Source organism: Bombina bombina, chromosome 3 (assembly GCF_027579735.1).
Source record: "Bombina bombina isolate aBomBom1 chromosome 3, aBomBom1.pri, whole genome shotgun sequence".
Taxonomy (NCBI): domain Eukaryota; kingdom Metazoa; phylum Chordata; class Amphibia; order Anura; family Bombinatoridae; genus Bombina; species Bombina bombina.
Genome location: NC_069501.1, coordinates 612,841,225 through 612,857,687, shown reverse-complemented (window position 1 = coordinate 612,857,687; position 16,463 = coordinate 612,841,225). Strand labels below are relative to the sequence as shown.

Sequence of the window (16,463 nt, the reverse complement as noted above, 5' to 3'; positions counted from 1 at the left end):
TGCCTATCTAGGTATCCCTTCAACAAAGAACAATATGGGAACAAATTTGATAACAGAAGTAAATTTGAAACTTTTCAAAATGTATATCCTCAGTAAAAATTACAAAATAAAAGTTTTGGGTTTCATATCCCTTTAAATTTAAATGTTTTAAATAAATGTTATTTTATTGCATTGTTTTGCAGTCCAGGGACACCCCCCTTGAACAGCCTCTTGAATGTTTTTATCTCTTCCCTACTTTTCTGTGGTCAGTTAGAGATATAAATTAGGTAATTTTACTGATGAAGCAGTCACTGTGTAGTTATGTTGCAGAATCAACCAAAATCCTTTTTTTGGGTCAGGAAAAACAGCAGGATTTTCTCTAGTTACGTGATACGAAACATAATAATAAAAGTAGATTGCAAACTTATTTTTATGCATATTTACCAATTTATGGGGATTTACGGTTGGGTTTAATGTACCTTTAAGTCATGCTGGAGGTGAGTTTGTAGGGATACCAGGAGGATCTAAGGATTACATGTAATGTACGTGCTATTATCAGGGCATAACAAGGCCCTAATAAATGACTTACATACATCACACACATTATTGCAAACTTTCAGAACATCCATAAGTGCGTTAAAAAATACAAACCCCACAAAGTGCAGGTGTCATTGGATAGTATATTTCAGAGTATTTTATTCTAATTATTTACCTTTTTTTCCTTAGAGGGGACCTCCAGGAGAACCAGGCCCTCCAGGTCCACCAGGGCTACCAGGGATCCCAGGATCAGATGGCATTGATGTGAGTACACTATCCAGGAACAAAGAGGCTCTGTAATCTACCTTCTCATGCAGGAAGCACACTTCTAGCTTACTACCACTAGAGGGCAGGCAATGCATTTGATATAATTTTTGTGTGCATAAATGTAAAAATAAAGTTTGGTTCTATTAGTGTGCAGTAAAGGACAAATGTACTTACACAATGTTCAGTTTTATTTTTCATACTTTACATAAAAAATGTTTTAGATCCAGCTACATGTCAGAGACAGTTCCAAAAATGAACATGTTTATATAACAAGACTGAAGATGTTTTTAATTTGTGGTCACTGTTTATGTATAGACATGTAATCAGACATTGACCCTGTAAGTCACAACAGTTAAACCTTTTTTTGTTTTTGTTTACAAATCAATCTTTATAAGACACATAGGGGCCGATTTATTAAAATGCGGGCGGACATGATCCGCTGTAGCGTATCATGTCCACCCGACATCACTAAATGCCGACAGCATACACTTTTGGCATTTAACATTGCACAAGCATTTCTAGTGAAATGCTTGTGCAATGCAGCCCCCCGCAGATCAGATTTGCGGCCAATCGGCCGCTAGCAGGGGGTGTCAATCATCCCAATCGTAACTGATCGTGTTGATTTCTGTCCACCCCCTCAGAGGTGGCGAATAAGTTATGGAACAGTGGTCTAAATACTGCTGCTTCTTAACTTATGTTTACAGGCTTCTATTATTGACGGCTGGCGGGGAAACTGCTGCATTCGCAGCATGTTAAATCAGCCCCATAGTAACACACTAGTTTTCCTTTTTTCATATAAACATATCTGTGTATTTTTGTGACATTTTGTTAACTGAAATAAAAAACTAAAATCTTTATATACAGTACATAAAAAATTAATTAAAATGTGTAGAAAATTAAAAAACCCTAACCCCACTAGAATAATATGGATATGAAATATCTATTCTCTGCCTGCTATGTTTTCAGATATGTTACCACATAACACATATATTACTATGAGACCCCAATGAGCAAGGGAAATAATAATATTAACAGATTCTCAGAGTTCTAAGAGTGGTTGATAGAGGTAATTAAAAGTTACCAATTAAGGGCTGGATTACAAGTGGAGCGCTATTTAGCGCTCCTGCTCAAGTGTTTTCTTGCACTAGAAGTAAGCTTTTTGCGTGCATCGTGTTGGGCTTCTATTATGAGTTGAAAGTAAACTGTTTTCACTCGCGTGCTAAAACGCATTCCCCCATAGAAGTCAATGAAGCAAAAAAAGTGGAAAAAACCCTACAACCCCACTCGCGTGCAAACCCGATCTCATATTCTCAAATATGCTAACCTGACATGAAAATATGGATATTTCACATAGTAGAATATGTTCTATTTATTCCTAAAAATACATATTTCTATATATATCTTATGGTATTTTTTATACAATATATATATATATATATATATATATATATATATATATATATATATATATATATATATATATATATATATGTATGACTATATATAGGTATAGATATATACATATATATATATATATACTGTATATAAGAATATTTATTTATAAATACATAGAACATATTCTGCTATGTGCAGAACATTGGAATGTGAAATATTTATGGTTAATACACAATATAACACTTTATTAAATAATAATATTGCATGAATATGCTTTTACATGTTTTCATCTACCTAACTGCAAAGGGCTCTAATGCACTTATATATATGTCTATATATGTATGTGTATATATATATATATATATATATATATATATATGTCTGTAAATACATATATACACATATAAATAAATACAAATGCGCACACACACATATCTCTATCTATCTATATACTGTATATATATATATATATATATATATATATATATATATATACTGTATATATATATATATATACACACATATACATATTTAGACATGTATATGAATGCATCTCATTGTTAAAGCCCTTTGCTTGCTTTTTTTTTCTAGCACCTGAGACCTCGTATCTTTGATCCCTTATAACTTTTTGTGCAATTTTTTTTTTAAATTATTGTTATTAAATTATATTATGAGTGTAACTGTTCTTTGTAATGTATTTTTGATGTGTTTTATGAGACTTTTTGGTTACGCAAAACACTTAACCAGAGCTCTAAGGTTGCTCTAACCTGACGAGTGTTAACTTCAAGCAATTGCGTTTACTTTCCACTTGTAATACAAGCGGAAAACCCTATCTGCGCAAATATCCATTATAAACCCCTTATCGCTTGCGTGTAACTGTTAACGCACACCACTCATAATCTGACCTTAACGATAGTATATAACTGATAGTCCTAAACTTGAAATATATCACTATGTTAAAAGGAGATGCCTTATAGTTGTAACTGCATTATTATATTGGGTGCAGCTATGGCAAATTAAACTCCTCTTTAAACTGATAGTCTCTTTAAAGTGCTACTATTATTATTAATGCTGCGTAGCTGGCCATAACAAATATAATAATTTATATATTTAGCGGTAACAAAATATTTGATGCAGCTGTAATGTATATTATTTGAGTCTTGGCAGGCAGCAAATTTCCTAAAGATAATTCTTTCCTTAAATGCTCAACGCTATTAGGACGTTCCATGCTGTTGGGCATTAACGCCATTAGGACGGCATGGAAGGTCCAACCTTTTTTGCTTTCCTCCTGCACCCTCCTCCTTTTATTTAATGGGAAATAGTTCTGGGGGCGTGTCTAGCATTGTAGGCAGTTCCCCATGATCCAATCCGGCCTTGAAATCATGTGATAGCATTGACAATCCCATGATTTGATTTTTCAAGCAATAATTTACATCAGAACTTCAGTATATTGAACTTGTAATACCAGCGATAACCTGGGAGTGCTCATTTTTTACACAGTTAGTGCTCATGAGTGTTAAAATGTATTGTTCCACGTGTAGTCTGGGCCAAACATGAGTGTGTGTGTCTGTATACATATATATTAATTACATGCCCACACATACATTATATAATAACCCAATACAGGTTGGATTTGTATTATAGAACTGTAGGCCTATAAAGGATCCAGCTGCACATAGCTAAATTTTAGGTGCAGCTGGATGCAGCCAGTAAGGGGCATTGGGAGTATTTACTCATGAATGTCTTGGGGACTCTAAACCAGGAAACTAGGGCCTAATTTTAAGATGCCATTTTCTCCCTGGCACCTGGGCTTGTCGAACCCTGCTATATTGTACTACAATTGTCTCCCATTCTAACTGATAAATTAGGAAATGGTCTTTATTAAGATACAGAGCTTTCAATGTACAATTTCCCTTTTTGAATTCCACTGAGGAATTTTGTAGTTACTTGCTGCTGAAGATCCCAGTCCTGGAAAGCTGTAGATAATTTAGACTAGTACATTGCATTAGTTTTAGTCAGTGACTTCCTATGATTCGTTATTTTAGATTTTTCCTATATCTATACTGTTCTATAGGATTGCAAGATTACACATCCAAAATATTTTAAAATTCTACTGATTGATCTGTAGTTTTCAATATAAAATGACTGAAATTCCCTATATATGAGACTATCCACCTAATCAGAAATCAAAGTTTTTTTTTATATTAAGAGGCTTTATCATAGTACCATTCTTAGCTATTGCAATGCTTCACATGTACCAATATCTCAGGGTCCTCTAATCCCTGTACTAGTTGGATATTATTGTCATCCTAACCCAACCCTCTAGTACTGTCACTGTGTACACATCTTTGTTGTATACATGTCTTCCAATCTAGGACAATTCATAGCTTAAAGGGACACTGAACCCAATTTTTTTCTTTCATGATTCAGATAAAGCATGCAATTTTAAGCAACTTTCTAATTTACTTCTATTATCATTTTTTCTTCATTCTCTTGCTATCTTTATTTAAAAAAAGAAGGCATCTAAGCTAAGGAGCCAGCAATTTTTTGGTTCAGCACCATGGACAGCACTTGTTTACTGGTGCTGTCTAATCAGCAAGGACAACCCAGGATGTTCACCAAAAATGAGCCGGCATCTTAACTTACATTTTTGCTTTTCAAATAAACATACCAAAAGAATGAAGAAAATTTGATAATATTAGTCATTTAGAAAGTTGCTTAAAATTGCATGCTCTATCTGAATCACGAAAGAAAAAAATTGGGTTCAGTGTCCCTTTAAGCTATGAATTGTCCTAGATTGGAAGACATGTATACAACAAAGATGTGTACACAGTGACAGTACTAGAGGGTTGGGTTAGGATGACAATAATATCCAACTAGTACAGGGATTAGAGGACCCTGAGATATTGGTACATGTGAAGCATTGCAATAGCTAAGAATGGTACTATGATAAAGCCTCTTAATATAAAAAAAACTTTGATTTCTGATTAGGTGGATAGTCTCAGAGGAATAGCGAGAGGGGCTCAGAAGACCCAGAACCAATCTCATAAGTGCGCGCACTACCGAAGGCGAAGTACAATATAATTGGTCAGTTAGGCCCATGTGATAGAGCAACTGAATCAAGGACAGAAAACAACGGTAATAGAAGCCGTAGGAAGCACTGTAATTCTATGGACTTCTAAAAAGAAAGTAAGGTACTGTGTAAGATTAGATTTTTTCACCCACTACTAAAAAATATCAACAGGAACATTAAGACATTTGTCACAATAAGAACTAAGATAAATTCCAGTTTGTTTTCCACCTAAGATGGATAAATTGATTGACAACAATACCCGTTGGCACACAGATTTCAGTTCTTTGCAACAAATGTTTCATTATACAACCCAATATCTGATTCAATAGGCCAGTATATGCTCATTTAATTTATATACATCACATATACGGCTCAGGTTTCGGCGCAAGCGAGGGAACCCGCGCCGCCCGTAATTTCACCTCGCATATCGGGGTATTACATATACTGCGCCGTCAGATGCTAAACTGGCGTAAGTAGGACAAACTGGCGATCTTCTGAAATGTGCGCAAATACACATTTTAGTCATCGCAAGTAACTTACGCCAGTATTTTTTCCACGGAAAGTGTCAATATAGAGTATGTAGTTTTATGCAAATTAGGCTAACACTCGTAAAAATGATCCGCAATTTCAAATAAATGCGACACGTAATTCTGCTATTCAAAATTCATATATATATACCCATATATAAAGAGATGAAGGTAATACAATTATGATTTCCCATTGTTCTCTCCTCCAAGTATTGTTGATTGTTTTGAGAAGAAATTTAAAGTAAATAAACAAGTATATGTCCACAATGTGATAAAGTACCTACAAGCTCAATCCATTTGATTATGTTGTGGCTTCAAACTATTTCAAATACACAAATAAACCTTAAAAAAACAATATCATAGTATACTGTCCCTTTAACCTTGAGATGCTGCTTAAATGTATGTGTTTGTTAAGGCTTCCAGGGAGTTACGTTGCTTTTTTAGTCAGTGCAAGGGTTGCTGCGCCTGCAATTTGTGGCGAGATGAGAATGGAGTAGATTTTCTGAATTCTGTGCGCGTAAGTCCTTACGCTGTATATTGGATACCAAATTGCGTGTCTGTTCTATGTTAGTCTATGGTTAAAAAAAAATACGGCCGATGGGTGAAAAATACGCGAGTAACTTGTATGCTACGCCGTATATGTAATACCAAAATTGCGTAAAATCTGGCGTCGTCTGGTGTAGTCTGGGCCAAACATGAGTGTGTGTGTCTGTATACATATATATTAATTACATGCCCACACATACATTATATAATAACCCAATACAGGTTGGATTTGTATTATAGAACTGTAGGCCTATAAAGGATCCAGCTGCACATAGCTAAATTTTAGGTGCAGCTGGTTGCAGCCAGTAAGGGGCATTGGGAGTATTTACTCATGAATGTCTTGGGGACTCTAAACCAGGAAACTAGGGCCTAATTTTAAGATGCCATTTTCTCCCTGGCACCTGGGCTTGTCGAACCCTGCTATATTGTACTACAATTGTCTCCCATTCTAACTGATAAATTAGGAAATGGTCTATATTAAGATACAGAGCTTTCAATGTACAATTTCCCTTTTTGAATTCCACTGAGGAATTTTGTAGTTACTTGCTGCTGAAGATCCCAGTCCTGGAAAGCTGTAGATAATTTAGACTAGTACATTGCATTAGTTTTAGTCAGTGACTTCCTATGATTCGTTATTTTAGATTTTTCCTATATCTATACAGTTCTATAGGATTGCAAGATTACACATCCAAAATATTTTAAAATTCTACTGATTGATCTGTAGTTTTCAATACATTTCAAGTATTGTTGATTGTTTTGAGAAGAAATTTAAAGTAAATAAACAAGTATATGTCCACAATGTGATAAAGTACCTACAAGCTCAATCCATTTGATTATGTTGTGGCTTCAAACTATTTCAAATACACAAATAAACCTTAAAAAAACAATATCATAGTATACTGTCCCTTTAACCTTGAGATGCTGCTTAAATGTATGTGTTTGTTAAGGCTTCCAGGGAGTTACGTTGCTTTTTTAGTCAGTGCAAAAAAAAATACGGCCGATTGGTGAAAAATACGCGAGTAACTTGTATGCTACGCCGTATATGTAATACCAAAATTGCGTAAAATCTAGCGTCGCCGGCTTTTGCGGGCGACGCTGCATATGTGATCAAGCCCCTTGTATACATCTAACTTTCTTTATCAAGCATTAATGAATGGAAGTTTTTTTAAGCCTATATAAGCACGTTTTAAGCTTATATAAGCACTTTTTATGACACCTGTGTTTTTTATAATTTTTATATTTATTTTTTTTATTACTATTTTTTATTTTTTCATTTTTTACCTAAGGGTACATCAATGATTCTTAGTTTAATATGAACGATTATTTATACTGTGTGTAGAAATGCATATGATCAATTAAATAAATTGTTATTATTTGAATATATAGTCACTTGTTCAAATATAGAATCCAATACAATACTGCAAGTGAAATCTTAACAAGGATAAGTTGAATTATAGCTGTAATTATATATGCAGTTACATTTGCGTAATATTAATTATAGCTACCATCGTTTTTGGGTATTTATCTAAAAAATTGTATCTCCTCACTTATATGAAGTCTTAGTAATACAGAATAGTTTCCACATTAACAAGCACTAGCACACTTGAAAAAAATTATATAGTTAAAAACCACATAGGTTAGTATAAATTATTCATTAATTTGTCACAAAGTATTTTAAACGGATATTGGGAATTTGACATCAACACTTAGCACAAGACAAACCAACACAGGTTTAATTAACCACTTTAACTTTAAAAACGTTATTAACACTATCACGAATAAAGGTATATAAGATAACCAGATTGCTACAGGCAATCATTGTTGTGAATAAGTTATGGATATTCCGTATACAAGGTGTTTCTCTTCCCAAAGAAATATTTGCTCATTTTGGTGAACCAGTCACCAACTACCTGCTTGGAGCAAAATTCACCTATCCAATGTGTTTTTAAAAATCATAATTTATAATTAAACATTTGAATAAGCATTAAGAACTGAGTAAAATGTGATAAAACACTTCAAAATAGAAAGGTTGAAAAGCATTTACATATAATTTTAATGTTATAGAACATTAGAGAAAGTAATTAATTGCAATTTAATTGTGTTATATGAGAAACCTATCACTAAGTCATTTGTGCTTCTCCACAGGGCGACAGAGGACCACCAGGAGTAGGACCACTGGTAAGTGAAATAGCCTGCTCTCATATCACTCACACAGGAAATGTTTCATTCATGCAGTTCCTTTCCATGCAGATTTAAGTTTGAGTTGGCAAAATGAGTTAGGCTGCTATGAAGTGGTATTTATTTTCACATTTAGTTCTGGCCCAAATAGTTATTTAACTCACAGTAATCTGGGGGAAGTAAAGTACACAAAGAAAAATATATATTAACTAACAGTTCTGTTACACACATGCAGTTACAGTACACATGGGTACCTTTAATACCATTTAAACACATATAACAAAGCAACCTCTATTCCTTTATATCAACTACTGTACAGTAATTACTAATATACTGCACACACAGCCACAGATTTTTTCTGTGAATAATTGTAAAAGGAGACTGTATCTCTAAATAAATAGGACAGAACTATCAAATACAAGAACTACATTTGAAGTTACCAGCAGGGATAGGCACAGACAAAGGCTGTGGTGGACATTTTCCAAAGTACAGACCTTAGTGAAGGACACCAAGGTACATTTCAAATTAAAAACTTTATTTTCTAGTGTTATTATACTGATGCAGATACCACTGATTCTATAACCAGACCTCCTCTGGCTATACCCATGTGCCAGTGTCACTACTGTGTCATTATATAGTGCTGGGTGTTATTATACTGATGCAGATACCACTGATCCTATAACCAGCCCTCCTCTGGCTATACCCATGTGCCAGTGTCACTACTGTGTCATTATATAGCGCTGGGTGTTATTATACTGATGCAGATACCACTGATTCTATAACCAGCCCTCCTCTGGCTATATCCATGTGCCAGTGTCACTACTGTGTCATTATATAGTGCTTGATGTTCTTATACTGATGCAGATACCACTGATTCTATAACCAGCCCTCTGGCTATACCCATGTGCCAGTGTAACTACTGTGTCATTATATAATGCTTGGTGTTATTATACTGATGCAGATACCACTGATCCTATAACCAGCCCTCCTCTGGCTATACCCATGTGCCTAGTGTCACTACTGTGTCATTATATAGTGCTGGGTGTTATTATACTGATGCAGATACCACTGATTCTATAACCAGACCTCCTCTGGCTATACCCATGTGCCAGTGTCACTGCTGTGTCATTATATAGCGCTGGGTGTTATTATACTGATGCAGATACCACTGATTCTATAACCAGCCCTCCTCTGGCTATACCCATGTGCCAGTGTCACTACTGTGTCATTATATAGTGCTGGGTGTTATTATACTGATGCAGATACCACTGATTCTATAACCAGCCCTCCTCTGGCTATACCCATGTGCCAGTGTCACTACTGTGTCATTATATAGTGCTGGGTGTTATTATACTGATGCAGATACCCCTGATCCTATAACCAGGCCTTATCTGGCTATACCCATGTGCCAATGTCACTGCTGTGTCATTATATAGCGCTGGGTGTTATTATACTGATGCAGATACCACTGATCCTATAACCAGCCCTCCTCTGGCTATACCCATGTGCCAGTGTCACTACTGTGTCATTATATAGTGCTTGATGTTCTTATACTGATGCAGATACCACTGATTCTATAACCAGCCCTCTGGCTATACCCATGTGCCAGTGTAACTACTGTGTCATTATATAATGCTTGGTGTTATTATACTGATGCAGATACCACTGATCCTATAACCAGCCCTCCTCTGGCTATACCCATGTGCCTAGTGTCACTACTGTGTCATTATATAGTGCTGGGTGTTATTATACTGATGCAGATACCACTGATTCTATAACCAGACCTCCTCTGGCTATACCCATGTGCCAGTGTCACTGCTGTGTCATTATATAGCGCTGGGTGTTATTATACTGATGCAGATACCCCTGATCCTATAACCAACCCTTGTCTGGCTATACGCATGTGCTAGTGTCACTACTGTGTCATTATATAGCGCTGGGTGTTATTATACTGATGCAGATACCCCTGACCCTATAACCAGCCCTCCTCTGGCTATACCCATGTGCCAGTGTCACTACTGTGTCTTTGTATAGTGCTTGGTGTTATTATACTGATGCAGATACCACTGATCCTATAACCAGGCCTTATCTGGCTATACCCATGTGCCAATGTCACTGCTGTGTCATTATATAGCGCTGGGTGTTATTATACTGATGCAGATACCACTGATCCTATAACCAGCCCTCCTCTGGCTATACCCATGTGCCAGAGTCACTGCTGTGTCATTATATAGTGCTGGGTGTTATTATACTGATGCAGATACCACTGATTCTATAACCAGACCTCCTCTGGCTATACCCATGTGCCAGTGTCACTGCTGTGTCATTATATAGCGCTGGGTGTTATTATACTGATGCAGATACCACTGATTCTATAACCAGCCCTCCTCTGGCTATACCCATGTGCCAGTGTCACTACTGTGTCATTATATAGTGCTGGGTGTTATTATACTGATGCAGATACCACTGATTCTATAACCAGCCCTCCTCTGGCTATACCCATGTGCCAGTGTCACTACTGTGTCATTATATAGTGCTGGGTGTTATTATACTGATGCAGATACCCCTGATCCTATAACCAGCCCTCCTCTGGCTATACCCATGAGCCAGTGTCACTGCTGTGTCATTATATAGTGCTGGGTGTTATTATACTGATGCAGATACCACTGATTCTATAACAAGCCCTCTGGCTATATCCATGTGCCAGTGTCACTACTGTGTCATTATATAGTGCTGGGTGTTATACTGATGCAGATACCACTGATCCTATAACCAGCCCTCCTCTGGCTATACCCATAAGCCAGTGTCACGTCTGTGTCTTTGTATAGTGATTGGTGTTATTATACTGATGCAGATACCACTGATTCTATAACCAGCCCTCCTCTGGCTATACCCATGTGTCAGTGTCACTACTGTGTCATTATATAGTGCTGAGTGTTATACTGATGCAGATACCACTGATCCTATAACCAGCCCTCCTCTGGCTATACCCATGTGCCAGTGTCACTACTGTGTCATTATATAGTGCTGGGTCTTATTATACTGATGCAGATACCACTGATCCTATAACCAGCCCTCCTCTGGCTATACCCATGTGCCAGTGTCACTACTGTGTCATTATATAGTGCTGGGTGTTATTATACTGATGCAGATACCACTGATCCTATAACCAGCCCTCCTCTGGCTATACCCATAAGCCAGTGTCACGTCTGTGTCTTTGTATAGTGCTTGGTGTTATTATACTGATGCAGATACCACTGATTCTATAACCAGCCCTCCTCTGGCTATACCCATGTGTCAGTGTCACTACTGTGTCATTATATAGTGCTGAGTGTTATACTGATGCAGATACCACTGATCCTATAACCAGCCCTCCTCTGGCTATACCCATGTGCCAGTGTCACTACTGTGTCATTATATAGTGCTGGGTCTTATTATACTGATGCAGATACCACTGATTCTATAACAAGCCCTCTGGCTATATCAATGTGCCAGAGTCACTACTGTGTCATTATATACTGCTGGGTGTTATACTGATGCAGATACCACTGACCCTATAACCAGCCCTCCTCTGGCTATACCCATGTGCCAGTGTCACTACTGTGTCATTATATAGTGCTGAATGTTATACTGATGCAGATACCACTGATCATATAACCAGTCCTCCTCTGGCTATACCCATGTGCCAGTATCACTACTGTGTCATTATATAGTGCTTGGTGTTATTATACTGATGCAGTCACCACTGATCCTATAACCAGCTCTCCTCTGGCTATACCCATGAGCCAGTGTCACTACTGTGTCATTATATAGTGCTGGGTGTTATTATACTGATGCAGATACCACTGACCCTATGACCAGCCCTCCTCTGGCTATACCCATGTGCCAGTGTCACTACTGTGTCATTATATAGCGCTGGGTGTTATTATACTGATGCAGATACCACTGACCCTATAACCAGCCCTTGTCTGGCTATATGCATGTGCCAGTGTCACTACTGTGTCTTTGTATAGAGCTGGGTGTTATTATACAGAGGCAGATACCACGGACCGTATAACCAGCCCTTGTCTGGCTATATGCATGTGCCAGTGTCACTACTGTGTCTTTGTATAGAGCTGGGTGTTATTATACAGAGGCAGATACCATGGACCCTATAACCAGCCCTTGTCTGGCTATATGCATGTGCCAGTGTCACTACTGTGTCTTTGTATAGAGCTGGGTGTTATTATACAGAGGCAGATACCATGGACCCTATAACCAGCCCTTGTCTTGCTATATGCATGTGCCAGTGTCACTACTGTGTCTTTGTATAGAGCTGGGTGTTATTATACAGAGGCAGATACCACTGATTCTATAACCAGCCCTTGTCTTGCTATATGCATGTGCCAGTGTCACTACTGTGTCTTTGTATAGAGCTGGGTGTTATTATACAGAGGCAGATACCACGGACCCTATAACCAACCCTTGTCTGGCTATATGCATGTGCCAGTGTCACTACTATGTCTTTGTATAGAGCTGGGTGTTATTATACTGATGCAGATACCCCTGATCCTATAACCAGCCCTCCTCTGGCTATACCCATGTGCCAGTGTCACTACTGTGTCATTATATAGTGCTGGGTGTTATTATACTGATGCAGATACCACTGACCCTATAACCAGCCCTTGTCTGGCTATATGCATGTGCCAGTGTCACTACTGTGTCTTTGTATAGAGCTGGGTGTTATTATACAGAGGCAGATACCACGGACCGTATAACCAGCCCTTGTCTGGCTATATGCATGTGCCAGTGTCACTACTGTGTCTTTGTATAGAGCTGGGTGTTATTATACAGAGGCAGATACCATGGACCCTATAACCAGCCCTTGTCTGGCTATATGCATGTGCCAGTGTCACTACTGTGTCTTTGTATAGAGCTGGGTGTTATTATACAGAGGCAGATACCATGGACCCTATAACCAGCCCTTGTCTTGCTATATGCATGTGCCAGTGTCACTACTGTGTCTTTGTATAGAGCTGGGTGTTATTATACAGAGGCAGATACCACTGATTCTATAACCAGCCCTTGTCTTGCTATATGCATGTGCCAGTGTCACTACTGTGTCTTTGTATAGAGCTGGGTGTTATTATACAGAGGCAGATACCACGGACCCTATAACCAACCCTTGTCTGGCTATATGCATGTGCCAGTGTCACTACTATGTCTTTGTATAGAGCTGGGTGTTATTATACTGATGCAGATACCACTGACCCTATAACCAGCCCTTGTCTGGCTATATGCATGTGCCAGTGTCACTACTGTATCTTTGTATATAGCTGGGTGCTATTATACAGATGCAGATACACATCCAGTATTTCACTCAGACTTTATTTATTCCATAACTTATCACCCAATATCGCTAGCAGTCTCTTGACAAGCCACTAACTTTATTCACACTATATTTGTGGCGGACATTGCAAGGGCTAATCACGGACACCAATGTCCGTGTACGGACACCTTGTCTATCCCTGGTTACCAGCATGGTTGAATATTAAGTAGTACATGAATCATAAATAATTCACCCTCTGCAACTGATACATATTGTACAATGTTACAAACTGGATAATTATGTTTTTAATTTATATTCAGTTACCAGGTTGCCTAGTTGGGATATTAATTAATTAATTAATTAATTACATACATAATTTAAATGAATGTGATAAATGTTAAGTAATGTTAAAGGGATATGAAACCCCCAAAACTGATTTTGTGATTCAGGCAGAGCAAACCATTTTAAAAAAGTTTCCAATTTACTTCTATTATCAAATGTGCTTTGTTCCCATGATATTCTGTGTTGAAGAGATACCTAGGTAGGCATCTGAAGCACTACATGACAGGAAACAGTGCTGCCATCTAGTGGTGCTCTTGCAAATGGATAACATTCTAGAAAAATTGCTGCCATAGAAAAATTGATAATAGAAGTAAATTAAAAAGTTGTTTAAAATTGCATGCTCTATCTCAGTGTTTTTCAACCAGTGTGCCGTGAGAGATCCTCAGGTGTGCAGCGGCAGACTGACAACAGTGTGATTTTTTTTTAAAATTTTGCTTGTTTTTTATTTTGGGACGTTTTTTTATTTTGAGTGAGATGATGACTATATATACCATAGTCCAGGAGAACCCAGCACACTCATAACGTACCAACTCCCAGGGTGCCCACCTAATCCATACATAGAGAAGTTATTTCACAAAAGGCAAGCACTCGCTGGTATTTTTTCAAACAACAGTATTTACTGTACAGCAAATCAGTGAACGTTTTCGGGGATCCGCCCGTCCTCAGACATGTCTTGCCTTTTGTGAAATAACTTTTATATATACAATGTGTGATTTTGTAAAATTTTGGGATGGTGGTGTGCCGCAAGATTTTTTAATGTAAGAAAGTGTGACACGGCAAAAAAAAGGTTGAAAATCACTGCTCTATCTGAATCCTGAAAGTAACATTTTGGGTTTCATATCTCTTTAAATTTATAATTTTCCACATAGACTGACTGATCTAGTGGAATGCTAGAAGAGTATTCTTGATTTGGAGGGAGTTTTTCTCACTGGGATTTTTTGTTTAAGCCAAAACTGAAATGTAAGTAACTGTATTTCATTTTTAATTCTAAGGGGGGTAGTTATCAACGTGTCAACTTTCCTGCCTTCGCCGGTTCAATACGCCCGCCTAAGCTCACCTACCTTCGCCGCCGCGGACCTGAAAAAATACGCCTAAGTTATCAATAAATCTGTCAAAAAGCTGCGCACCAAGTACGGGCCGATGAGCAGCGGACTGTGATAGTTATCACTCATCCGATCTTGCTGCTCTTCGGCTTTTTGACAGCTTTATTGCTAGCCTGTCACTAAGCACCCACACTAAACTACACTGTTCTACACCCTATACCGGCGCCCCCGGAGCCCCCCGCAACTAAATAAAGTTACTAACCCCTAAACCGCCGCTCCTAGACCCCGCCGCAACTCTTATAAATGTATTAACCCCTAAACCGCCGCTCCCGGAGCCCACCGCAACACTTATAAATTTATTAACCCCTAAACCACCGCTCCTAGACCCCGCCGCAACACCTATAAATTTATTAACCCCTAAACCGCCGCTCCTAGACCCCACCGCAACACTTATAAATTTATTAACCCCTAAACCGCCGCTCCCGGACACCGCCGCAACCTACATTATACCTAGTAACCCCTGTCCTGCCCCCCTATACCGCCGCCCTCTATAATAAAGTTATTAACCCCTATCCTGCTAATCCCGCACCTCGCCACAACTAAATAAATAGTTTAACCCCTAAACCGCCGCTCCCGGACCCTGCCGCAACCTACATTAAATTTATTAACCCCTAATCTGCCCCCCCTACACTGTCACCACCTATAATACATTTATTAACCCCTATCCTGCCCCCCACTACACCGACGCCACTGTAATCAGATTGAGATTGCATTCTATTGGCTGTTCCGATCAGCCAATAGAATGCGATCTCAATCTGATTGGCTGATTCAATCAGCCAATCAGATTTTTCCTACCTTAATTCCGATTGGCTGATAGAATCCTATCAGCCAATCTGAATTGAAGGGACGCCATCTTGGATGACGTCTCTTAAAGGAGCCTTCATTCGTCGTTAGTCCGTTGGGGAAGAAGGATGTTCCGCGTCGGCGGGATGAAGATGGATCCTGAAGCAAGAAGATTGAAGACCCCGCTTGGAAGATGACATTGCCCGGATGGAAGATGATCTTCAGTGCCGCTTGGAAGATGACATCGCCCGGATGGAAGACTTCTTCAGCGCCGCTTGGAGGATCACTTCATCGGATGGAAGACTTCTTCAGCGCCCCTTGGAGGATCACTTCTGGCGCTCCGGATCTCCTCTTCAGTTCCATCGGTCGCTCGGCTGAGTGAAGATGACTCAAGGTAGGATGATCTTCAGGGGATTAGTGTTAGG

At 38.4% G+C, this 16,463-nt stretch overlaps 1 protein-coding gene across 1 annotated transcript in view; it reads left to right on the top strand.

The window, feature by feature from the left end:
• COL9A2 (collagen type IX alpha 2 chain) overlaps nt 1-16,463 on the top strand; it is a 109,082-nt gene that overhangs the window by 4,634 nt on the left and 87,985 nt on the right. The window contains exons 2-3 of the mRNA XM_053707221.1: nt 706-780; nt 8,470-8,502. Coding sequence (XP_053563196.1) covers nt 706-780; nt 8,470-8,502 — 108 coding nt within the window. The remainder of the gene's footprint in view (nt 1-705; nt 781-8,469; nt 8,503-16,463) is intronic.